Source organism: Oncorhynchus kisutch, linkage group LG17 (assembly GCF_002021735.2).
Source record: "Oncorhynchus kisutch isolate 150728-3 linkage group LG17, Okis_V2, whole genome shotgun sequence".
NCBI classification, from domain to species: Eukaryota; Metazoa; Chordata; class Actinopteri; order Salmoniformes; family Salmonidae; genus Oncorhynchus; species Oncorhynchus kisutch.
Genome location: NC_034190.2, coordinates 2,886,837 through 2,912,182, shown reverse-complemented (window position 1 = coordinate 2,912,182; position 25,346 = coordinate 2,886,837). Strand labels below are relative to the sequence as shown.

At 40.7% G+C, this 25,346-nt stretch overlaps 1 protein-coding gene across 1 annotated transcript in view; it reads left to right on the top strand.

The window, feature by feature from the left end:
* Positions 1-25,346, top strand: part of LOC109883181 (CUB and sushi domain-containing protein 2-like) — an 899,659-nt gene that overhangs the window by 516,238 nt on the left and 358,075 nt on the right. The window contains 4 exon segments of the mRNA XM_031794932.1: positions 4,493-4,675; positions 10,339-10,529; positions 11,012-11,147; positions 16,606-16,800. Of these exon segments, the coding sequence (XP_031650792.1) occupies positions 4,493-4,675; positions 10,339-10,529; positions 11,012-11,147; positions 16,606-16,800 (705 nt within the window).

The following is a 25,346-nucleotide window of genomic DNA, read 5'->3' as shown; positions in this document are numbered from 1 at the left end:
ATATACAGACCACAAATTCCAAATGGCTAAACTCTTTAACATCATCCTCAGCTCTTGCATCTTCCCCAATATTTGGAACCAAGGACGCAGAAATGTCCTCCGTGTACAACGTAGAAAACCAAATAATGCATGGAGTTCAGAATTAGGCCTATTCCCGCTAATGATCAAAATCCAGAAAATAGACATTAATTTCTACAACCACCTAAAAGGAAGCAATTCCCAAACTTTTCATAACAAAGCCATCACCTACAGAGAGATGAACCTGGAGAAGAGTTCACTGAGCAAGCTGGTCCTAGGGCTCTGTTCACAAACACAAACACACCCCACAGAGTCCCAGGACAGCAACACAATTAGACCCAACCAAATCATGAGAAATCAAAAAGACAATTTCTTGACACATTAGAAAGAATTTACAAAAACACAGAGAAAACTAGAATGATATGTGGCCCTAAACAGAGAGTACACAGCGGCAGAATACCTGACCACAGTGACTGACCCAAACTTAAGGAAATCTTGGACTATGTACAGACTCAGTGAGCATAGCCTTGCTATTGAGAAAGGCCACCGTAGGCAGACATGGCTCTCAAGGGAAGACAGGCTATGTGCACACTGCCCACAAAATGTGGTGGAAACTGAGCTGCACTTCCTAACATCCTGCCAAATGTATGACCATATTAGAGACACATATTTCCCTCAGATTACAAAGACCCACAAAGAATTCGAATTAAAATACAATTGTGATAAACTCCCATATCTACTGGGTGAAATCACAGCAGCAAGATTTGTGACCTGTTGCCACAAGAAAAGGGCAACCAGTGAAGAACAAACACCATCGTAAATACAACCCATATTCATGTTGATTTATTTTCCCTTTTTGTAATTGAACTATTTGAACATAATATGACATGTGAAATGTATTTATTATTTTGGAACGTTTGTGAGTGTAATGTTTACTGTTCATTTGTACTGTTTATTTAGCTTTTGTTTATTATCTATTTCAGTTGCTTTGGCAATGTTAACATATGTTTCCCAAGCCAATAAGGCCCCTTAAATTGATATTGAATTGAGAGAGAGAGAGAGAGGATACTTTGTTCTGTCTGAGTTCTGAACGGGTTCTGACTGCTTTCTGTCTGAGTTCTGAACGGGTTCTGACTGCTTTCTGTCTGGGTTCTGACTGCTTTCTGTCTGGGTTCTGACTGCTTTCTGTCTGGGTTCTGACTGCTTTCTGTCTGGGTTCTGACTGCTTTCTGTCTGAGTTCTGAACGGGTTCTGACTGCTTTCTGTCTGAGTTCTGAACGGGTTCTGACTGCTTTCTGTCTAGGTTCTGAACGGGTTCTGACTGCTTTCTGTCTGGGTTCTGACTGATTTCTGTCTGGGTTCTGACTGGGTTCTGACTGCGTTCTGTCTGGGTTCTGTCTGGGTTCTGACTGGGTTCTGTCTGGGTTCTGTCTGGGTTCTGACTGGGTTCTGACTGCGTTCTGTCTGGGTTCTGTCTGGGTTCTGTCTGGGTTCTGACTGGGTTCTGTCTGGGATCTGATTGCGTTCTGTCTGGGTTCTGACTGGGTTCTGACTGGGTTCTGTCTGGGATCTGATTGCGTTCTGTCTGGGTTCTGACTGGGTTCTGTCTGGGTTCTGACTGGGTTCTGACTGCGTTCTGTCTGGGTTCTGTCTGGGTTCTGACTGGGTTCTGTCTGGGATCTGATTGCGTTCTGTCTGGGTTCTGACTGGGTTCTGTCTGGGTTCTGTCTGGGATCTGATTGCGTTCTGTCTGGGTTCTGACTGGGTTCTGTCTGGGTTCTGTCTGGGATCTGATTGCGTTCTGTCTGGGTTCTGACTGGGTTCTGTCTGGGTTCTGTCTGGGATCTGATTGCGTTCTGTCTGGGTTCTGACTGGGTTCTGTCTGGGTTCTGTCTGGGATCTGATTGCGTTCTGTCTGGGTTCTGACTGGGTTCTGTCTGGGTTCTGTCTGGGATCTGATTGCGTTCTGTCTGGGTTCTGACTGGGTTCTGTCTGGGTTCTGTCTGGGATCTGATTGCGTTCTGTCTGGGTTCTGACTGGGTTCTGTCTGGGTTCTGTCTGGGATCTGATTGCGTTCTGTCTGGGTTCTGACTGGGTTCTGTCTGGGTTCTGTCTGGGAGACCTGATTGCGTTCTGTCTGGGTTCTGACTGGGTTCTGTCTGGGTTCTGTCTGGGAGACCTGATTGCGTTCTGTCTGGGTTCTGACTGGGTTCTGTCTGGGTTCTGTCTGGGATCTGATTGCGTTCTGTCTGGGTTCTGACTGGGTTCTGTCTGGGTTCTGTCTGGGATCTGATTGCGTTCTGTCTGGGTTCTGACTGGGTTCTGTCTGGGTTCTGTCTGGGATCTGATTGCGTTCTGACTGGGTTCTGACTGGGTTCTGTCTGGGTTCTGTCTGGGAGACCTGATTGCGTTCTGTCTGGGTTCTGACTGGGTTCTGTCTGGGTTCTGTCTGGGATCTGATTGCGTTCTGTCCAGTGGTGTAAAGTATTTTCTGTACTTTACTTTACTATTTATGTTTTTTAGTAATTTTACTTTTATTCCACTACATCCCTAAAGAAAATAATGTACTCCTTACATTCCCTAACACCCAAAGGTATTTGTTACATTTTGAATGCTTAGCAGGACAGGACAAGATCTAATTCACACACTTATCAAGAGAACATCCCTGCTCGTCCCTACTGCCTCTGATCTGTCAGACTCATTAAACACAAATGCTTTGTTTGTAAATTGTGTCTGAGTGGTGAAATGTGCCCCTGGCTATCCGTAAATTTAAAAACAAGAAAATTGTGTCATCTGGTTTAATTAATATAAGCCATTTTAAATTATTTATACTTTTACTTTTGATACGGAAGTACATTTAAAACCAAATACTTTTAGACTTTTACTCAAGTAGTATTTTACTGGCTGACTTTCACTTTCACTTGAGTCATTTTCTTGACAATTTGGTATTTTTTTCTACCACTGGTTCTGTCTGTGTTCTGTCTGGGTTCTGTCTGGGTTCTGACTGGGATCTGTCTGGGTTCTGACTGGGTCCTGACTGGGTTCTGACTGAGATCTGACTGGGTTCTGACTGGGTTCTGTCTGGGTTCTGTCTGGGATCATTTAAAACCAAATACTTTTAGACTTTTAAGACTGCTTTCTGTCTGGGTTCTGTCTGTGTTCTATTTGTGTTCTGTCTGGGATCTGACTGGGTTCTGGCTGGGATCTGACTAGGTTCTGGCTGGGATCTGACTGGGAACTGATTATGTTCTGACTGGGATCTGACTGGGATCTGACTGGGTTCTAACTGGGTTCTGACTGGGTTCTGACTGGGTTCTGTCTGGGATCTGACTGGGATCTGACTGGGTTCTGACTGGGATCTGACTGGGATCTGACTGGGATCTGACTGGGTTCTGACTGGGTTCTGACTGGGATCTGACTGGGTTCTGACTGGGATCTGACTGGGTTCTGTCTGGGATCTGACTGGGTTCTGACTGGGATCTGACTGGGATCTGACTGGGATCTGACTGGGTTCTGACTGGGTTTTGTCTGGGATCTGACTGGGTTCTGACTGGGATCTGACTGGGTTCTGACTGGGTTCTGACTGGGATCTGACTGGGTTCTGACTGGGTTCTGACTGGGTTTTGTCTGGGATCTGACTGGGTTCTGACTGGGTTTTGTCTGGGATCTGACTGGGTTCTGACTGGGTTCTGACTGGGATCTGACTGGGATCTGACTGGGTTCTGACTGGGTTCTGACTGGGATCTGACTGGGTTCTGACTGGGTTCTGACTGGGTTCTGACTGGGATCTGTCTGGGTCATCCAGTTCCTTGTATAGAGCATTGAGCACTCTAAATAGTTTGAGACTTAAACAACTCTCTAGGTTAGGTGGGACGGTAGCATCCCACCTGGCCAACATCCAGTGAAATGGAAAAATACTAAATTCAAATATTTGACATTCTTAAAAATATAAGTGTTATAACATCAAAATAATAATAATTATTATTATTAAAATACTAACCATTGAAAATAGTGGTAAACTGATTTTTTCATTTTGGCCAACCTAACTATACTCAACCATGTTAGCCAACCCTTCTCTACTCTACCATGTCAGCCAACCTAACTATACTCTACCATGTTGGCCAACCTAACTATACTCTACCATGTTAGCCAAACTATCACTTCTCTACCATGTAAGCCAATCAAACTATATTCTACCATGTTAGCCAAACTAACTCTATTCCACCATGTTAGCCAACCTACTCTAACCTACACATCATGGGGTTACATGGTTTCTTTACATGATATTGCATCACACGGGCACACTTGACATTATAATCTGACATTATAATCTGATATTATAATCTGTGCTGTGTGATTGCAAAATAGATGGCAATCTAGGTCTTGGACAATAAAGGTGAAATGTTGAAAGTTTCCCTGGAAAGCCAACATTTATTTTATCCAACTATTTTACCTATGTGTCTCTTCCCTTCAGAGATTGACCAAGGCAGCTGTGGCGACCCAGGGATACCGGCCTACGGCAAGCGGGAGGGGACAGGTTTCCACCACGGGGACAGACTCCACTTTGAGTGTCTCCCTGCCTTTGAGTTGGTGGGGAAGAAGAACATCACCTGCCAGAAGAACAACCAGTGGTCAGCCAAGAAACCCAGCTGTGTCTGTAAGCAATGATATGTCTCCTATACAACACATCATCTTTGCTAAGCCAGCTGTGTCTATAAGCAGTGATCTGTCTCCTATACAACACATAATGTATGCTAGCCCAGCTGTGTCTATAAGCAGTGATATGTCTCCTATACAACACATTGTCTTTGCCAGCCCAGCTGTGTCTGTAAGCAGTGATCTGTCTCCTATACAACACATCATCTTTGCTAGCCCAGCTGTCTGTGAGTTACAAGACTCCTTTGCTAACCTAACTCACAGTTGACTTAGCGATGGCATGCAATTAGCATCAAGTATCCAACCCCAAATCCTTGCTACGCTCACAACTCTCTGCTGTTTTATTGTCATGCTAAAAATGTTTATTTGGGTTTGTCTGTTGGGTGATGCCTGTGATTAGATGCTACTGTTTAAAGATGCTACTGTTTAAAGATGCTACTGTTTAAAGATGCCACTGTTTTTTGTCCTCCACATTATCTTATCAATAATGGAAACCTTCTCTCTCTCTCCTGCCCTTCTATTTGGATTTCTTAGTTTTAATTAGTTACCAAGCCCTCCTATTGTATCCAAATCCACAGCCTCTGTTTGTATTTCTTAGTTTTAATCAGTTACCAAGCCCCTCCTATTGTATCCAAATCCACAGCCTCTATTTGGATTTCTTAGTTTTAATTAGTTACCAAGCCCCTCCTATTGTATCCAAATCCACAGCCTCTATTTGGATTTCTTAGTTTTAATTAGTTACCAAGCCCCTCCTATTGTATCCAAATCCACAGCCTCTGTTTGTATTTCTTAGTTTTAATTAGTTACCAAGCCCTCCTATTGTATCCAAATCCACAGCCTCTGCTCGGTAAAGCAGGGGGATAATGTGGCTGCTCGCACACAGTCACGCTGTGCCTCACAACGCACGAGCACAGTCAATGTGCTGACTGTTAGCTGCGTGTTCCCGTTAGATTTGTCCTTCCCTACTCTACCATTACCATCCTCATACAAGTGAATGACACCACCACCAATGTGATGTATGGTAACCTCATTAGTTTGTTCAGGAACAACAAGATAAAGATGCATAGTTTACCTCATATTCAATAAAGGAAGAAAGAAAAGAGATCTGCATATTGTATTGAACAGACAGTCAGTCTCTTCAGTGAAACAAGCAGAGTCCGGGCAACAAACTCTCATTTTAACTCTTCAAACACATTTAATAGAACAGGAAGGCACAAACTGGTAAGTGTTGGAGTAAGATGGTTCACTCAATGGTTAAACACTCTTTATTTAAACAATAATTATTTCACCTTTATTTAACCAGGTAGGCCAGTTGAGAACAAGTTCTCATTTACAACGGTGACCTGGCCAAGATAAAGCAAAGCAGTGCGACACAAACAACAACACAGAGATACACATGGAGTAAAACAAACGTACAGTCAATAACACAATAGAAAAGTCTATATACAGTGTGTGCAAATGTAGATGATTAGGGAGGTAAGGCAATAAATAGGCCATAGTGGTGACATTATTATGATTTAATTAACACTGGAGTGATAGATGATATTGTGCTTGTGGAGATACTGCAGTGTAAAAGTGTAAAAAATAAATAAATACATTGGGGATGAAGTAGTTGGATGGGCTATTTACAGATGGGCTATGAACAGGTGCAGTGATCTGTGAGCTGCTCTGACAGCTGATGCTTAAAGTTAGTGAGGGAGATATAAGTCTACAACTTCAGTGATTTATGCGATTTGTTCCAGTCATTGGCAGCAGAGAACTGGAAGGAAAGGCAGCCAATAGATGTGTTGGCTTTGGGGATGACCAGTGAAATATACCTGCTGAAGCACGTGCTACGGGTGGGTGCTGTTATCGTGACCAGTGAGCTGAGATAATGAGGGGCTTGACCTAGCAAAGACTTTTAGATGACCTGGAGATGACCTGGAGCCAGTGGGTTTGGCGATGAATATGTAGCGAAGGCCAGCCAACAAGAGCATACAGGCCGCAGTGGTGGGTGGTATATGGGGCTTTGGTGACAAAACAGATGGCACTGTGATAGACTGCATCCGATTTGCTGAGTAGAGTGTTGGAGGCTATTTTGTACATGACATCGCCAAAGTCGAGGATCAGTAGGATAGTCAGTTTTACGAGGGTATGTTTGGCAGCATGAGTGAAGGATGCTTTGTTTGCGATATTGGAAGACAGTTCTAGTTTTAACTTTGGATTGGAGATGTTTAATATGAGCCAGACATCTAGGTATTTGTAGTTGTCCACATATTCTAAGTCAGAACCATCCAGAGTAGTGATGTTGGACGGGCGGGCAGGTGCAGGCAGCGATCGGTTGAAGAGCATGCATTTAGTATTACTAGCATTTAAGAGCAGTTGGTGGCCACGGAAGGAGTGTTGTAGTCATTGAAGTTCGTCTGGAGGTTAGTTTAAACTTCTAGCAGGACAACTTCCTGTTAACCCTCACACTTCCTGTTAACCCTCACACTTCCTGTTAACACTCACACTTCCTGTTAACCCTCACACTTCCTGTTAACCCTCACACTTCCTGTTAACACTCACACTTCATGTTAACCCTCACACTTCCTGTTAACCCTCACACGTCCTGTTAACACTCACACTTCATGTTAACCCTCACACTTCCTGTTAACACTCACACTTCCTGTTAACACTCACACTTCCTGTTAACCCTCACACTTCATGTTAACACTCACACTTCATGTTAACACTCACACTTCCTGTTAACACTCACACTTCCTGTTAATACTCACACTTCCTGTTAACACTCACACTTCCTGTTAACACTCACACTTCCTGTTAACACTCACACTTCTTATTAACACTATGTGGTTTATTTTTTTATTCTCTTTTGATCCTGACTCACTTTATTTACAGTAGCAATGCAGCCGAGTGTGTAGAAATCTCTCTGGTTAAAAGATGGAATCATTGGTTTTAGTTTCAGCTAACAAAAATCACGTCACTGTCATCATTACCTAATAGTGTCAAGTCTAGTTTTATTTAAAGTGCTTTGTCTAAAGATAAACTGCTTTCAGAATGTCTTCATAATTCCACATTCTGTGGATTAAATATATATGTTTTAATTCTCACCCATCTACACACAATACTACTACACCCATAGTGACAAAGAAATACAGATACACAAAGACCTAATTTACAACCAAAGTCAAGACATGTTTGAATCACCTTTGGCAGTGATTACAGCTGTGAATCTTTCTGGGTAAGTCTCTATGAGCTTTTTGGACACAACATATGTTTCAAGCTCTGTCAAGTTGGTTGTTGATCATTGCTAGACTGCTATTTTCAAGTTTGCCATAGATTTTCAAGCGAATAGAAGTCGAAACTGTAACAAGGAATATTCAATGTCGTTTTGGCTACTCCAGTGTATATTTGTCATTTTGTTTTTGTCCTGCTGAAAGGTGAATCTGTCTCTCAGTGTCTGTTGGAAAGCAGACTGAACCAGGTTTTCCTCTAGGATTTTGCTTGTGCTCGGCTCTATTCCATTTCTTTTTTATCGGGAAAAAGTCCTTGCCAAATACAGTCATACCCATAACATGATGCAGCCACTACCATGCTTGAAAATATGAAGAGTGGTAGTCAGTGATATATTTTGTTGGATTTTCCCCAAATGTAATGATTCGTATTCAGTATGTTCGTAGTGACTGGGTGCATTGATACACCATCCAAAGTGTACAGTGGAAAGTATTCACCCCCCTTGGCATTTTTCCTATTTTGTTGCCTTACAACCTGGAATTAAAATAGATTTTTGGGGGGGTTTGTATTTTGATTTATAAAACATGCCTTCCACTTTGAAGATGCAAAATATGTTTTATTGTGAAACAAACAAGAAGTAAGACAAAGAAAACAGAAAACTTGAGCATGCATAACTACCCTCCCTAAGTCAATATTTTGTAGAGCCACCTTTGCAGTAATTACAGCTATAAGTCTCTTGGGGGTATGTCTCTATAAGCTTGGCATATCTAGCCACTGGGGTTTTTGCCCGTTCTTCAAGGCAAAACTGCTCCAGCTCATTCACGATGGATGGGTTCCGCTGGTGTAAAGCAATCTTTATGTCATACCACAGATTCTCAATTGGATTGAGGTCTGGGCTTTGACTAGGCCATTACAAGACATGTACATGTTTCCCCTTAAACCACTTGAGTGTTGCTTTAGCAGTATGCTTAGGGTCATTGTTCTGCTGGAAGGTGAACCTCCGTCCCAGTCTCAAACCTCTGTAAGACTGAAACAGGTTTCCCGCAAGAATTTCCTTGTATTTAGCGCCATCCATCATTCCTTCAATTGTGACCAGTTTTCCAGTCCCTGCTGATGAAAAACATCTCTACAGCATGATGTTGCCACCACCATGCTTCACTGTGATGATATTCTCAGGGTGATGAGAGGTGTTTCGTTTGCTCCAAACATAGTATTTTCCTTGATGGCCAAAAAGCTTAATTTTAGTCTCATCTGACCAGAGTACCTTCTTCCATATATGTTTGGGGAGTCTCCCACATGCCTTTTGGTGAACACCAAACATGTTTGCTTATTTTGTTACTTAAGCAATGGCTTTTTTTTCTGGCCACTCTTCCATAAAGCCCAGCTCTGTGGAGTGTACGGCTTAAAGTGGTCCTATGGACAGATACTCCAATCTCTGCTGTAGAGCTTTGCAGCTCCTTCAGGGTTATCTTTGGTCTCGTTGTTGCCTCTCTGATTAATGCCCTCCTTGCCTGGTCTGTGAGTTTTAGTGTGCGGCCCTCTCTTGGCAGATTTGTTGTGGTGCCATATTCTTTCCATTTATTTAATAATGAATTTACTGGTGCTCTGTGGGGTGTTCAAAGTTTCTGATATTGTTTTATAACTCAACCCTGATCTATACTTCTCCACAACTTTGTCCCTGACCTGTTTGGAGAGCTCCTTGGTCTGCATGGTGCCTCTTGCTTAGTGGTGTTGCCGAATCTGGGACCTTTCAGAACAGGTGTATATATACTGAGATCATGTGACAGATCATGCAACATTTAGATTGCAGACAGGTGGACTTTATTTAGCTAATTGACTTCTGAAGGTAATTGGTCTTAGGTGACATACACTTTTCATTTTTTTCTTTTTAGAATTGTTTTTAAACAAGTTATTTTTTTCATTCCACTTCACCAGTTTTGACTATTTTGTGTTTGTCCATTACATGAAATCGAAATAAAAATCCAATAGGTGCCCTTCTTTGCGAAGTATTTGAAAAACCTCTCTGGTCTTTGTGGTTGAATCTGTGTTTGAAATGTACTGCTCTGATCTCTTTACAGATAATTGAATGTACTGTGTGTGGAACAGAGATGAATCACGTTAAACGCTAATATTGCACACAGAGTCAACTTATTATGTGACTTGTTAAGCACATTTTCACTCCTGAACTTAGTTAGTCCATAACAAAGGGGATTCATTACATTTTCTGTTGTTGTATAATGATAAAACACTTTGATACGTTTTGTGTGGCACAAAATCTCAATTGATTTTTAAAATCCAACACAACACCATTTCAAATCCAGGCTGTAACACAACATTATGTGGGAAAAACCCAAGTGGTGTGAATAGATTCTGAAGACACAGTTATGTAAGGTTCTTACTCTCTCTTTCTATCACTCCCCCCCTCATCCCCGCTCTTCCTTCCTCCAGTCTCGTGCTTCTTCAACTTCACAACCCCCTCTGGGGTGCTGCTGTCCCCAAACTACCCCCAGGAATATGGAAACAATATGCACTGTGTGTGGCTCATCATCACCAAGCCAGAGAGTAGGATTAACCTGGCCTTCAATGACCTCAGCATGGAGAAGCAGTTTGACTTCCTCAGCGTCAAAGACGGTGGCAAGGTTAGGGGTTTGTTTGTTTGTTTCAATCGATCGGTCAAGCAATCAATGCATCAATCAATGATTGATTGATATTATTCTGATTCATTACTTCACTCTTTTAGCTTGTTCCAGTCCCTTTAATAGGAGAAGATTCATCTATCTGTCCATCTCCATCTCTGTCTCATCTCGCTATTTCGCTCTCTCTCTCTCTCTCTCTCTCTCTCTCTCTCTCTCTCTCTCTCTCTCTCTCTCTCTCTGTCTCACTCTCTCTCTGTCTCACTCTCTCTCTGTCTCATCTCGCTATCTCTGTCTCTCTGTCTCTCTGTCTGTCTCTCTCTCTTTCTCTCTCTCTCTGTCTGTCTCTCTCTCTCACTCTATTCATCTCACTCTATGTCTCTCTCTCTGTCTCTCTCTCTCTGTCTGTCTCTCTCTCTTTCTCTCTCTCTGTCTCTCACTCTGTCTCTCGCTCTGTCTTTTTCTCTTTCTCTCTCTCTCTACCCCAGGCTGAGTCTCCCATCCTGGGTACGTTCTCTGGTGACGTGCTGCCAGCTCCCATCACCACCAGCGCCCACGTGGCACGTCTAGAGTTCCTGACCGACCACACCTACACTGACCGGGGGTTCAACATCACCTTCACCAGTGAGTGGGTGCGAGGGGTTAAAACAACACCACCATGTCTATCAGTGTGAATACTTTTGTCTTTGACGTGTCTGTTTCTGTCTGCATTATTGTGTGTGTGTGTGTATGTGTGTGTGTGTGTGTGCGTCAGTCTCTGTGTGTATGTATGTCTTGGTAATGAGATAGCTCCCAGGAATCACCCTCTATACCTGTTCCTCTGTCTCACAAACAGTTTTTTCTTCTCCCCAACGGCACCCTTCCTTCAGTCTCCAGATTGGCTCCTCTTTCAACTGAGTTAGACCTGGGATACAAAACTAGAAAAAGACTCAATTTAAAAAAAAAACTCTGACATTTTCCTCATTAAATGATCTAGTTCCAGACTGTTCTGATGTAAATGTAGAGTTTTGTATTGAGATAAGGGGAGGGTAACATACCTTTATCATAGGTCTAGTGTTAAGACAATTTCAAATTAATCGAGGCATGATTTGCATATATTGAATATATATAATTTTTTGGTGCAAATAATTGATCCTCTCAAGACAGACCCACTATGGCTGCTGATTTGGTCAGATGTTTGTAACTTATATTAGACAATTTAACATTTATGGTCTTCAGGTTTTAGGGGCAGTGTTTAGGGGAGGAGTTATTCCATCAGTCAAATTAATTAAGCAGCTGCCAAACTGGTGGCGGTGGTGGTGGTGGTGGTGGGTGGGTGGGTGTGTGTGGGTGTGTGTGTGTGTGTGTGGCTGTGATTATTGTCAGTTTCATCAATCAGATGATAAGTGATAAATTAGGTTCATAGTCTGGGTGGAGAGAACACTGTGGAGGAATTACCCCTGTGGCTTGTCGATGGAGGCGGAGTCTGGGTGGAGAGAACACTGACCACCAGACCAGGTAGACTGGGGACAGGCAGGAGTCATCAGACCAGGTAGACTGGGGACAGGCAGGAGTCATCAGACCAGGTAGACTAGGGACAGGCAGGAGTCATCAAACCAGGTAGACTGGGGACAGGCAGGAGTCATCAAACCAGGTAGACTGGGGACAGGCAGGAGTCATCAGACCAGGTAGACTGGGGACAGGTAGACTAGGGACAGGCAGGAGTCATCAGATCAGGTGGTCCTGAGGGATGGTCTAGGGATCACAGAGAGGCCAGGGCTCTACATCGCCAGATAATTCCATGACCCATCATGTTAGCCAGGTGTGTTTAGGGGGTGATTACGTCCATCTATAGTATTTCATTAACTTGAGTACATGTCTAGTTATATAATTTCTTTCACACCCATCAATTGGTAAGCATCATCTAATATGAACATTTTAACATCTTGGCCATGTTCTGTTATAATCTCCAACCGGCACAGCCAGAAGAGGACTGGCCACCCCTCATAGCCTGGTTCCTCTCTAGGTTTCTTCCTAGGTTTTGGCCTTTCTGGGGAGTTTTTCCTAGCCACAGTGCTTCTACCCCTGCAGTCTTAGTGCTATGATGGGGTCAAAAATCAGACTGAAGCGTTTCATTATGTGTCTTCAGGAAGGCAGTGAGTTGCTGTGCAACAGCTTGTTACATGTTATTATTTGTTAGGAATTGGAGATTCGATAGTTTTTGTTTTATTTTCCAGGTCAAGGTTTGGCTTTTGCAAGAGAGGCTTTTAATAATGCCACTTTTCGTGAGTTTGGTTCACATCCGACGGATAGGGAGCCATTTACAGGAAGGACAGGAAGCAGCTCTTTCAGTAGTTTAGTTGGAATAGGGTCCAGTATGCAGCTTGAAGGTGTAGAGTCCAAGACTATTTTAGTGAAAGTGTTGAGAGATAACAGGATTTTAAAAAACTTGAGTGGCTTCATTGGTCTTAGGTCCTGTTCTGTGCAGACTCAGGACAACTGAGCTTTGAAGAAATATACGCAGATTCAAAGAGGAGTCTAATGATCGTGATCTATTCGTCAAAGTTAATGACTTCATCACTGCTGAAGTGAAAGCCTCACTTGGGGAACGTTGATTTTTAGTGATTCTCCTCAATCAGGTTGTAAAAGTAAGGTTGATTGAGCAACAGCGAGGGCTCTTTGATTTTACATGCTATGACTGTGGCAGTGAGTAGGTCCGGAGACATGTTGGACAAAACCCACTGAGTCGATGATGGCTCCGAAAGCCTTTTGGAGTGGGTCTGTGGACTTTTCCATGTGAATATTAAAGTCACCAAAAATTAGAATATTATCTGCTATGACTACAAGGTTCGATAGGAATTCAGGGAACTCAGTGAAAAACGCTGTATATGGCCCAGGAGGCCTGTAAACAGTAGCTATAAAAAGTGATTGAGGAGCTGTATGGATTTCATGACTAGAAGCTCAGAAAACGCTGTCTTTTTGCTGTCGTAAATGTTAGCAACACCTCCGCCTTCACGGGATGCGCAGGGGGGATATGGTCACTCGTGTAACAAGGAGGAAAGGCCTCATTTTAACACAGTCAATTCATCATGTTTCAGTCAGACCAATCACATCAAGATTATGATCAATGGTTAGTTCATAAACTATAACTGCCTTGGAAGTGAGAGATCTAACATTAAGTAGCCCTATTTTGAGATGTGAGATATCACAATCTCTATCAATAATGACAGGAATGGAGGAGGTCTTTATTCCAGTGAGCACTGACTGTGCTAGTGGCAGACTCCACTAAGCTAACAGGCTGGCTAACAGCCTGCTGCCTGGCCTGCACCCATCTCATTGTGGAGCTAAAAGGAGTTAGAGCCCTGTCTATGTTGGTAGATAAGATGAGAGCACCCCTCCATCTAGGATGGAGTCCGTCACACCTCTGCATGTCAGGCTTGGTCCTGTTTTGTGTGTCCTGTCTGCGGTTCCCAGAAAGAGGGCCAGTTATCTACAATTATATATTATGGGATGGACAGTTTTCAACCAGCGATTGAGTTGTGCGATTCTGCGATTCTGCTGTAGAGTGTTACGTTCCCCAGCTAGAAAACCAAACAATGTCGCTCAGAGAGAAGGGGGAACTAACAAAGAGTCACTGACAACAACCAAAATGAATCAAGTGGGGTTTTAGGAGAGGTTCTGAAAGATACTCATGGCGGTGTCCACTGAAAGTTGACTAGCAACAACAACTGGGACCTAAAAGACAACAACAACATAACTTCCTGTTAAGATGAGGTAAGATGACAGTCCTATGTCAGAATGGTTCAGATAATAATTACAGAACAAAGCCAACATTAACATGAGCTTTGGTTGCGAATGGTGTGAGCTTTTGAAGTCTTATTCACGACAGAAGTGATACCTCCTAGCCGTTGAGTTAGCGACCACAGCTGCAAACGCAGGTTAGGAAGGAACAGACAGAGTATCCCATCTACCACACAACGACATTACTACAACGTATCCAATTGACCACCAGAGACATTCTTCAAAGGACAAGGACTCAACACAGCCTTCCATCTACCACCAACCTATTGAAGTGCAGCTCAGAGTAAATATTTATTGCATTTTCCTTTTCCAAATGGGCGGTAATTTAGAATGCATAAGATACTGTATTTAATATAGCACAGCTTCGCCCTTTGTTCTTCAGTCTTCCTGCTCTTTCACTCAAACCCAGCCCCTTTTCTTTTGTGTAACAAGCTGTCATATCTGTTCCGCCCACTAGGGACGTTTTCCTTTATGATGTAATTTGTAATCAAGTTATGATTTAATTATGTGTATGTGTGATTAGTTAGGTATTTAGTAAATAAATAATTAAACCCAATTTTGTATCGCTGATTCAACTGATTCAACAAGCCAGGATTCTTGCAGATAACCAAGAATTTACAACTTTCAGATGAGACTGAAGTAAGATGACGATTAATATTAACTGCTATTGATGTAAAATATTACTAGGTCTTTAAGAGTTTATTCAGAAGATAACAGCTCTATAAATATTATTTTGTGGTGCCCGACTCTCTAGTTAATTACATTTACATGATTAGCTGAATCAAGTGATATTAATTACGGATACATTATTGTATTGAATAGCATGTCATAATACTTAATCCGGCATTTATATGACAATTATATAGTTGACAGCATTATATAGTTGACAGCATTATATAGTTGACAGCATTATATAGTTGACAGCATTATATAGTTGACTCCATTATTTAGTTGTTTTTCTAAAAGTCATGAGTAGATCGTCTGCCTAAAGGAACTGTTTTGTCTGGCTGTGGGGACAGTGCGAGGGGATTTATACTAATGTTACTATCTGTACTTACTGCTGGCACAGACGCTGTTTCATCGTTTCCTACATTTACATTTCCCTTGCCTAACGATTTTGTCTGAAGCTCGGCTTGCAACTCTGCTCTGCTCACCACAGTGTGATAGTTCTCCTGTATATTATTATTATTATTATTATTATTATTATTATTATTACAGTGACTGCAAATGACAATGTTACTTATAGGAGGTCAACAATAAGACGTTGGTTGACTTGTTAAATACAGAGTTTGATTAAATGGTTATTAAGAGTAAAAATCTAAACAAGTTTGGCAGTTGGCCAAGTAGCAACAAGTAGCACAGAGACAATGTGCAGGGTCTGTCACCATGTACTTATGAGGTGAGCTCTCCACTCTAACCTGACAGGTAGCTCGTTAATGAGGCCGATTCTCATCTCCAAGGCAACCAGACAAAAGGTAAATCAGTTGAAATTACAAGGAAAAGAAACATAACAAACCATACACTAGTCTCCAATAGAATACACTAGTCTCCAATAGAATACACTAGTCTCCAATAGAATACACTGCTCTCCAATAGAATACACTAGTCTCCAATAGAATACACTACTCCAATAGAATACACTAGTCTCCAATAGAATACACTAGTCTCCAATAGAATACACTAGTCTCCAATAGAATACACTAGTCTCCAATAGAATACACTAGTCTCCAATAGAATACACTAGTCTCCAGTAGAGGAAAAACAAAGGAGGGCACATCGATTCAATTCAATTCAATTCCATTCAAGGGGCTTTACTGGCATGGGAAACATGTGTTAACATTGCCAAAGCAATGCATCTGTCTGTCTGTCTGTCTGTCCGTCTGTCTGTCGCTCTGTCTCTCTGTCTCTCTGTCTCTGTCTCTGTCTGTGTGTGTGTGTGTCTCTCTCTCTCTCTCTCTCTCTCTCTCTATCAATGCATCATTTCCACCATGTTATCTGGTGTGGAAGGGCTGCATATATTTCGCAGAGCAAGGGAGCAAGGGAAACAACTGCTTCAAGGTCTCAGAGCGAGTGACTTCACTGATTGAAACGCTATTAGAGTGCACCACGCTAACTAGCTAGCCATTTCACACCGGTTACACACACATCACTCTCCCACCATCACGGACACACATTTTCTAAAATCAAAACTCAAACACACACAATCACACCTGCCCATCATCCAACCTACACACTCATCTCCAAACTCCAACTCAATGACAGACCTTGACCCTTCGCTCTATCTCTCTCTCTCTCTCCCCAGCGTTCCGCCACAACGAGTGTCCAGACCCGGGGGTTCCAGTGAATGGGAAGAGGTTTGGCGAGAACCTTCAGCTGGGCAGCTCCATCTCCTTCCTGTGTGAGGAGGGCTTTGTGAAGACCCATGGCTCCCAGACTGTCTCCTGTATCCTGAAGGATGGAAACGTGGTCTGGGACAACGCTGTGCCACGCTGTGAAGGTGAGAGGATCTTTCTCTCTTTACATTTTACATTTTAGTAATTTAGCAGACTCTCTTATCCAGAGTGACTTACAATTAGTGCACGCATCTTAAGATACAGTAGCTAGGTTGGACAACAACACATCAAAATCGTGTGAAGTACATTTTCCTAAATCTTTATCAGCAAGGACAGTGGTAGTGGGAAAACACAGATTACTTTTTCTTTTTGGGGGAGGGAGGGAGGGGGGCGTTGGGGGCACCGTGAAAGCTATTTAAGATTCTATCAACTGGGTCTAATGCACTACGCAACCCAAGGTGAAATACTGCCAAAGTGATTGCTCTCTCAAACTATAAAATCACTGCAATGTTACCAATCCTGTCTCTATAGCAAATGTTCCTGTCCTTTTAAACAGGGCCTGACACCTCCCTCCAAGACACCCAATCAGGATTTGCCGTACCCCGCTAGCCTCACTCTCCTTGTTCGAGTGATAAACCACCCCAGGGGGATACTGTACTTTAGCCCCCTGTTTATACAGTATCTCCCAAGTGGCACAGCGGTATAAGGCACTGCATCTCAGTGCTACAGACCCTGGTTCGATCCCGGGCTGTATCACAACCGGCTGTGACCGGGAGTCCTATAGGGCGGCGCACAATTGGCCCCGCGTCGTCTGGGTTATGGGAAGGTTTGGCATTGTAAAATATTAATTTGTTCATTACTGACTTGCCTAGTGAAATCCTAGAGCGTGAATGTATATCTGATAATGCAAGCTAGTGCTAAAGCCATTTCCTTTTCTAAATGACAAACCCGTTTTGGAGATTTCTGGCATATTATCAAAATAAATAAATCACGGTATGTTTTTGGAATAGTCCAGCCATTGTTACCTGATTTTAGTACAACTTTGGAAATTAATGTTGATGTGTTTTTTTTTATTCCTTAAACTTTAGTTGGAAATTATGCTGTTTTATTTTTTAAAATATTTTAGTCAGTTAAAAACTTCTTACGGCTGAAATGTTATGACAACAGCCAGTGAAAGTGCAGGACGCCAAATTCAAAACAACAGAAATCTCATGATTAAAATTCCTCAAGCATACAAGTATTTTATACCATTTTAAAGGTAATCTTGTTGTTAATCCCACCACAGTCTCCAATTTCAAATAGGCTTTACAGTGAAAGCTCCACAAACGATTATGTTAAGTCACCACCAAATCACTGAAAAACCCAGCCATTTTCCCAGCCAAAGATTGGAGTCACAAAAATCAGAAATAGAGATAAAATTAATCACTAACCTTTGATGATCTTCATTAGATGACACTCATAGGACTTCATGTTACACAATACATGTATGTTTTGTTCAATAAAGTTAATATTTATATACAAAAATTTCAGTTTACATTGGCGCGTTATGTTCAGTAGTTCCAAAAACATCCAATGATTTTGTAGAGAGCCACATCAATTTACAGAAATACTCATTATAAATGTTGATGAAAATACAAGTGTTATACATGGAAATATAGATAAACTTCTCCTTAATGCAACCGCTGCAAACCATGCAATAATCTGAGTACGGCGCTCAGAGACCCAACAAGCCAAAAAGATATCTGCCATATTGTGCAGTCAACAGAAGTCAGAAATAACATTATAAATATTCACTTACCTTTGATGATCTTCATCGGAATGCACTCCCAGGAATCCCAGTTCCACAATAAATGTTTGATTTGTTTGATAATGTCCATAATTTATGTCCAAATAGCTACTTTTGTTAGCACGTTTGGTAATCAAATCGAATCTCACGAAGTAGGTGCAGACGAAATGTCAAAAAAGTTCCTTTACAGTCCGTAGAAACATGTCAAATGAAATATAGAATCAATCTTTAGGATGTTTTTAACATAAATCTTGAATAATGTTCCAACCGGAGAATTACTTTGTCTTCAGAAAAGCAAATGGAACGGGAGATACATGTGAATGCGCGTTACTACTACTTGCGGCTGCTAGTAGACCTGACTCATTCCCCTCTCCTTCAGCCCCCCTTCACAGTAGAAGCCTCAAAAAAAGTTTGTTGACGGTTGACATCTAGTGGATGCCTTAGGAAGTGCAACATAACCAATATCCCACCGCATTTTCAATAGGGGCTGAGTTGAAAATCGACCAACCTCAGATTTCCAACTTCCTGGTTGAAAATCTTCTCAGGTTTTTGCCTGCCATATGAGTTCTGTTATACTCACACACATCATTCAAACAGTTTTAGAAATTTCAGAGTTGTTTCTATCCAAATATACTAATAATATGCATATATTAGCAAATGCGACTGAAGAGCAGGCAGTTTACTCTGGGCACCTTATTCATCCAAGCTACTCAATACTGCCCCCAGCCATAAGAAGTTTTTAAGAACACATTCTTATTTACAATGACGGCCTTGGAACAGTGGGTTAATTGCCTGGTTCAGGGGCAGAACGACAGATTTTAACCTTGTCAGCTTGGGGATTCAATCTAGCAACCTTTCAGTTACTAGTCCAACGCTCTAACCACGAGGCTACCTGCTGGTTACTGGCCCAACACTCTAACCACTAGGCTACCTGCTGGTTACTGGCCCAACGCTCTAACCTCTAGGTGACTAGACTGTCACTGCTTCCTGTTCACAAGAGATTTCAATATGTAGCCCAATGTCAAAACACAGGTTTAACGTGCCCACATCAATAACCAAAATGCAAAAACACTTTGTGATATATTGAACAATAGTAATAATAGCAGTATATAAACTGCACATGCAGACAAGTGGCAATAAATCACTGATATCGATTCTGGGGGAAATCAAATCAAATCAAATCAAATGTATTTGTCACATACACATGGTTAGCAGATGTTAATGCGAGTGTAGCGAAATGCTTGTGCTTCTAGTTCCGACAATGCAGTAATAACGAACAAGTAATCTAACTAACAATTCCAAAAAAAACTACTGTCTTATACACAATGTAAGGGGATAAAGAATATGTACATAAGGATATATGAATGAGTGATGGTACAGAGCAGCATAGGCAAGATACAGTAGATGATATCGAGTACAGTATATACATATGAGATGAGTATGTAAACGAAGTGGCATAGTTAAAGTGGCTAGTGATACATGTATTACATAAGGATGCAGTCGATGATATAGAGTACAGTATCTACGTATGCATATGAGATGAATAATGTAGGGTAAGTAACATTATATAAGGTAGCATTGTTTAAAGTGGCTAGTGATATATTTACATCATTTCCCATCAATTCCCATGATTAAAGTGGCTGGAGTAGAGTCAGTGGCATTGACAGTGTGTTGGCAGTAGCCACTCAATGTTAGTGGTGGCTGTTTAACAGTCTGATGGCCTTGAGATAGAAGCTGTTTTTCAGTCTCTCGGTCCCAGCTTTGATGCACCTGTACTGACCTCGCCTTCTGGATGACAGCGGGGTGAACAGGCAGTGGCTCGGGTGGTTGATGTCCTTGATGATCTTTATGGCCTTCCTGTAGCATCGGGTGGTGTAGGTGTCCTGGAGGGCAGGTAGTTTGCCCCCGGTGATGCGTTGTGCAGACCTCACTACCCTCTGGAGAGCCTTACGGTTGAGGGCGGTGCAGTTGCCATACCAGGCGGTGATATAGCCCGCCAGGATGCTCTCGATTGTGCATCTGTAGAAGTTTGTGAGTGCTTTTGGTGACAAGACGAATTTCTTCAGCCTCCTGAGGTTGAAGAGGCGCTGCTGCGCCTTCCTCACGATGCTGTCTGTGTGAGCGGACCAATTCAGTTTGTCTGTGATGTGTATGCCGAGGAACTTAAAACTTGCTACCCTCTCCACTACTGTTCCATCGATGTGGATGGGGGGGTGTTCCCTCTGCTGTTTCCTGAAGTCCACAATCATCTCCTTAGTTTTGTTGACGTTGAGTGTGAGGTTATTTTCCTGACACCACACTCCGAGGGCCCTCACCTCCTCCCTGTAGGCCGTCTCGTCGTTGTTGGTAATCAAGCCTACCACTGTTGTGTCGTCCGCAAACTTGATGATTGAGTTGGAGGCGTGCGTGGCCACGCAGTCGTGGGTGAACAGGGAGTACAGGAGAGGGCTCAGAACGCACCCTTGTGGGGCCCCAGTGTTGAGGATCAGCGGGGAGGAGATGTTGTTGCCTACCCTCACCACCTGGGGGCGGCCCGTCAGGAAGTCCAGTACCCAGTTGCACAGGGCGGGGTCGAGACCCAGGGTCTCGAGCTTGATGACGAGTTGATGAGATTTTTCTACAACTTGATTGAAGGACAACCATCTCTTCAGCTCTCCACCAATCAGGCCTTTATTGTAGAGTTGCCAGTTGGAAGCCTCTGACACCATGAGAAACAAGATTCTCTGGTCAGATGAAAGCAAGATAGAACTCTTTGACCTGAATGCCAAGCATCATGTCTGGAGGAAACCTGGCACCATCCCTACGGTGAAGCACGGTCGTGGTAGCATCATGCTGTGGGGATGTTTTTCAGCGGCAGGGACTGGGAGACTGTCAGGATCGAGAGAAAGATGAACGGAGCAAAGTACAGAGAGATACTTGATGAAAACCTGCTCCAGAGTGCTCAGGACCTCAGACTGGGGCGAAGGTTCACCTTCCAACAGGACAATGACCCTAAGCACACAGCCAATACAATGTATTAGTGGCTTTGGGACAAGTCTCTGACTGTCCTTGAGTGGCCCAGCCAGAGCCCAGACTTGAACCCGATCGAATGTCTCTGGAGAGACCTGAAAATAGCTGTACAGCGATGCTCCCTATACAACCTGACAGAGCTTGAGAAACTCCCCAAATACATGTTTGCCAAGCTTATAGTGTCATTCCCAAGATGACTTAAGACTGTAATTGCTGCCGAAGGTGCTTCAACAAACTACTGAGTACATTTCTAAAAAGATGTGTTTGCTTTGACCTTATGGGGTTTCGTGTGTAGATTGATGAGGATTTTAGAATAAGGCTGTAAGTTAACAACGTGGAAAAAAGTCAAAGGGTTCTGAATTCTTTCCGAATGAGCTGTAAATGATAGTTTGACTCTCAAATCGATGTACATGGTGTGCGGCCATCAACTGTTATCCAGAGAGCCCTGCAGAGTTTCATGTGCCACTCAGTTTTATGTGGTGAAAATGCAAGCTTGTGAAATGTAATATCACATTTTGTCCACCAAAGGGGAATTTGTGAAATATAACATAATTAAAGGTATACTTAAGTATTTCGGGATTTCCTACATATCCAGTCAGACAAACTCATGGACACCACTTGAATGTCTCTTCGTGCAGTTAGAAGGAAATTGAAGTTAGCATATTGTTAGCTTAGCGGAATTGGTGGAAGTCTATGGGTATCTATTAGCCAGCTCCTCTCAAGCGCTGAGAAACATACTTTCTAACTCCAAAGCTGGTTGTTTTGTAATGTTTATTCTAAAGTTATACAGTATTTAGTCAATACTTATTTTCCACCATAATTTGCAAATAAATTCATTAAAAAATCCTAGAATGTGATTTTCAGGATTTTTTTTCTTCTAATTTTGTCTGTCATAGTTGAAGTGTACCTATGATGAAAATTACAGGCCTCTCTCATCTTTTTAAGTGGGAGAACTTGCACAATTGGTGGCTGACTAAATACTTTTTTTGCCCCACTGTACATCGTTATCAATATTTTATACATTTGTACATTTGTTAATTTTTGCCGATCGTAAGAAGAAGCAAGGCAGCCAACTGTTGCGTATTCTCGTAGGCATGTCAACCCATGGCAACCAACGATGAGTGTTTGTGCTGCACAGAGTGGGACTTGTTACTTCCGTCGAAACCCTGAGGACTTTTCAGCTCATCCATCCTGGAGAGACATTCTTCTGTCTCGAAAATAAACTGGACCGAATGGACTGAATGGACCTGCTGTACCGGATGGACCTGATGGACCTGAACCTGGACCAAGTGACATTCCTGCTTGTCCCCAGCACACATTAACAACAGATGTAATAGTTATGTTTATTTTATTTATTTTACCTTTATTTTACTAGGCAAGTCAGTTAAGAACAAATTCTTATTTTCAATGACGGCCTAGGAACAGTGGGTTAACTGCCTTGTTCAGGGGAAGAACGACAGATTTGTACCATGTCAGCTCGGGGGTTTGAACTTGCAACCTTCCGGTTACTAGTCCACCGCTTTAACCACTAGGCTACCGCATACCCTACCGCATGTAGATGTAATAGTTATGTAGATGTAGTAGTTATGTAGATGTAGTAGTTATGTAGATGTAATAGTTATGTTGATGTAATAGTTATGTAATAGTTATGTAATAGTTATGTAGATGTAATAGTTATGTAATAGTTATGTAATAGTTATGTAGATGTAATAGTTATATAGATGTAATAGTTATGTAGATGTAGTAGTTATGTAGATGTAGTAGTTATGTAGATGTAGTAGTTATGTAGATGTAATAGTTATGTTGATGTAATAGTTATGTAGATGTAATAGTTATGTAATAGTTATGTAGATGTAATAGTTATGTAGATGTAATAGTTATGTAATAGTTATGTAATAGTTATGTAGATGTAATAGTTATGTAATAGTTATGTAGATGTAATAGTTATGTAGATGTAATAGTTATGTAATAGTTATGTAATAGTTATGTAGATGTAATAGTTATGTAATAGTTATGTAATAGTTATGTAGATGTAATAGTTATATAGATGTAATAGTTATGTAGATGTAATAGTTATATAGATGTAATAGTTATGTAGATGTAATAGTTATATAGATGTAATAGTTATGTAGATGTAATAGTTATGTAGATGTAATAGTTATGTCGATGTAATAGTTATGTAGATGTAATAGTTATGTAGATGTAATAGTTATGTAGAGTAATAGTTATGTCGATGTAATAGTTATATAGATGTAATAGTTATATAGATGTAATAGTTATGTAGATGTAATAGTTATGTAGATGTAATAGTTATGTCGATGTAATAGTTATATAGATGTAATAGTTATGTAGATGTTATATAGATGTAATAGTTATGTAGATGTTATATAGATGTAATAGTTATATAGATGTAATAGTTATGTAGATGTAATAGTTATGTAGATGTAGTAGTTATGTAGATGTTATATAGATGTAATAGTTATGTAGATGTTATATAGATGTAATAGTTATGTAGATGTTATATAGATGTAATAGTTATATAGATGTAATAGTTATGTAGATGTTATATAGATGTAATAGTTATGTAGATGTTATATAGATGTAATAGTTATGTAGATGTTATATAGATGTAATAGTTATGTAGATGTTATATAGATGTAATAGTTATATAGATGTAATAGTTATGTAGATGTTATATAGATGTAATAGTTATGTAGATGTTATATAGATGTAATAGTTATGTAGATGTTATATAGATGTAATAGTTATGTAGATGTATATAGATGTAATAGTTATATAGATGTAATAGTTATGTAGATGTTATATAGATGTAATAGTTATGTAGATGTTATATAGATGTAATAGTTATGTAGATGTTATATAGATGTAATAGTTATATAGATGTAATAGTTATATAGATGTATAGTTATGTAATAGTTATATAGATGTAATAGTTATATAGATGTAATAGTTATATAGATGTAATAGTTATGTGGATGTAATAGTTATATAGATGTAATAGTTATGTAGATGTTATATAGATGTAATAGTTATATAGATGTAATAGTTATGTAGATGTTATATAGATGTAATAGTTATATAGATGTAATAGTTATATAGATGTATAGTTATATAGATGTAATAGTTATGTAATAGTTATGTAGATGTAATAGTTATATAGATGTAATAGTTATATAGATGTAATAGTTATATAGATGTAATAGTTATGTAGATGTAATAGTTATGTAGATGTAATAGTTATGTAGATGTAATAGTTATATAGATGTAATAGTTATGTAGATGTTATGTGGATGTAATAGTTATGTAGATGTAATAGTTATATAGATGTAATAGTTATGTAGATGTTATGTGGATGTAATAGTTATGTAGATGTAATAGTTATATAGATGTAATAGTTATGTAGATGTTATGTGGATGTAATAGTTATGTAGATGTAATAGTTATATAGATGTAATAGTTATGTGGATGTAATAGTTATGTGGATGTAATAGTTATATAGATGTAATAGTTATATAGATGTAATAGTTATATAGATGTAATAGTTATGTGGATTTATAACCTATATAGATTTATAACGTATGTCGATTGATAACTGCACTCTGATCAAATCAAACTTTACCTTATGATTAGATCATTTGTATCTACAGTTGAAGTCAGAAGTTTACATACACCTTAGCCAAATACATTTAAACTCGGTTTTTCACAATTCCTGACATTTAATCCCAGTAAAAATACCCTGTCTTAGGTCAGTTAGGATCACAACTTTATTTAAAAAATGTGAAATGTCAGAATAATAGTAGAGAGAATGATTTATTCCAGTTTTTATTTCTTTAATCACATTCCCAGTGGGTCAGAAGTTTACATACACTCAATTAGTATTTGATAGCATTGCCT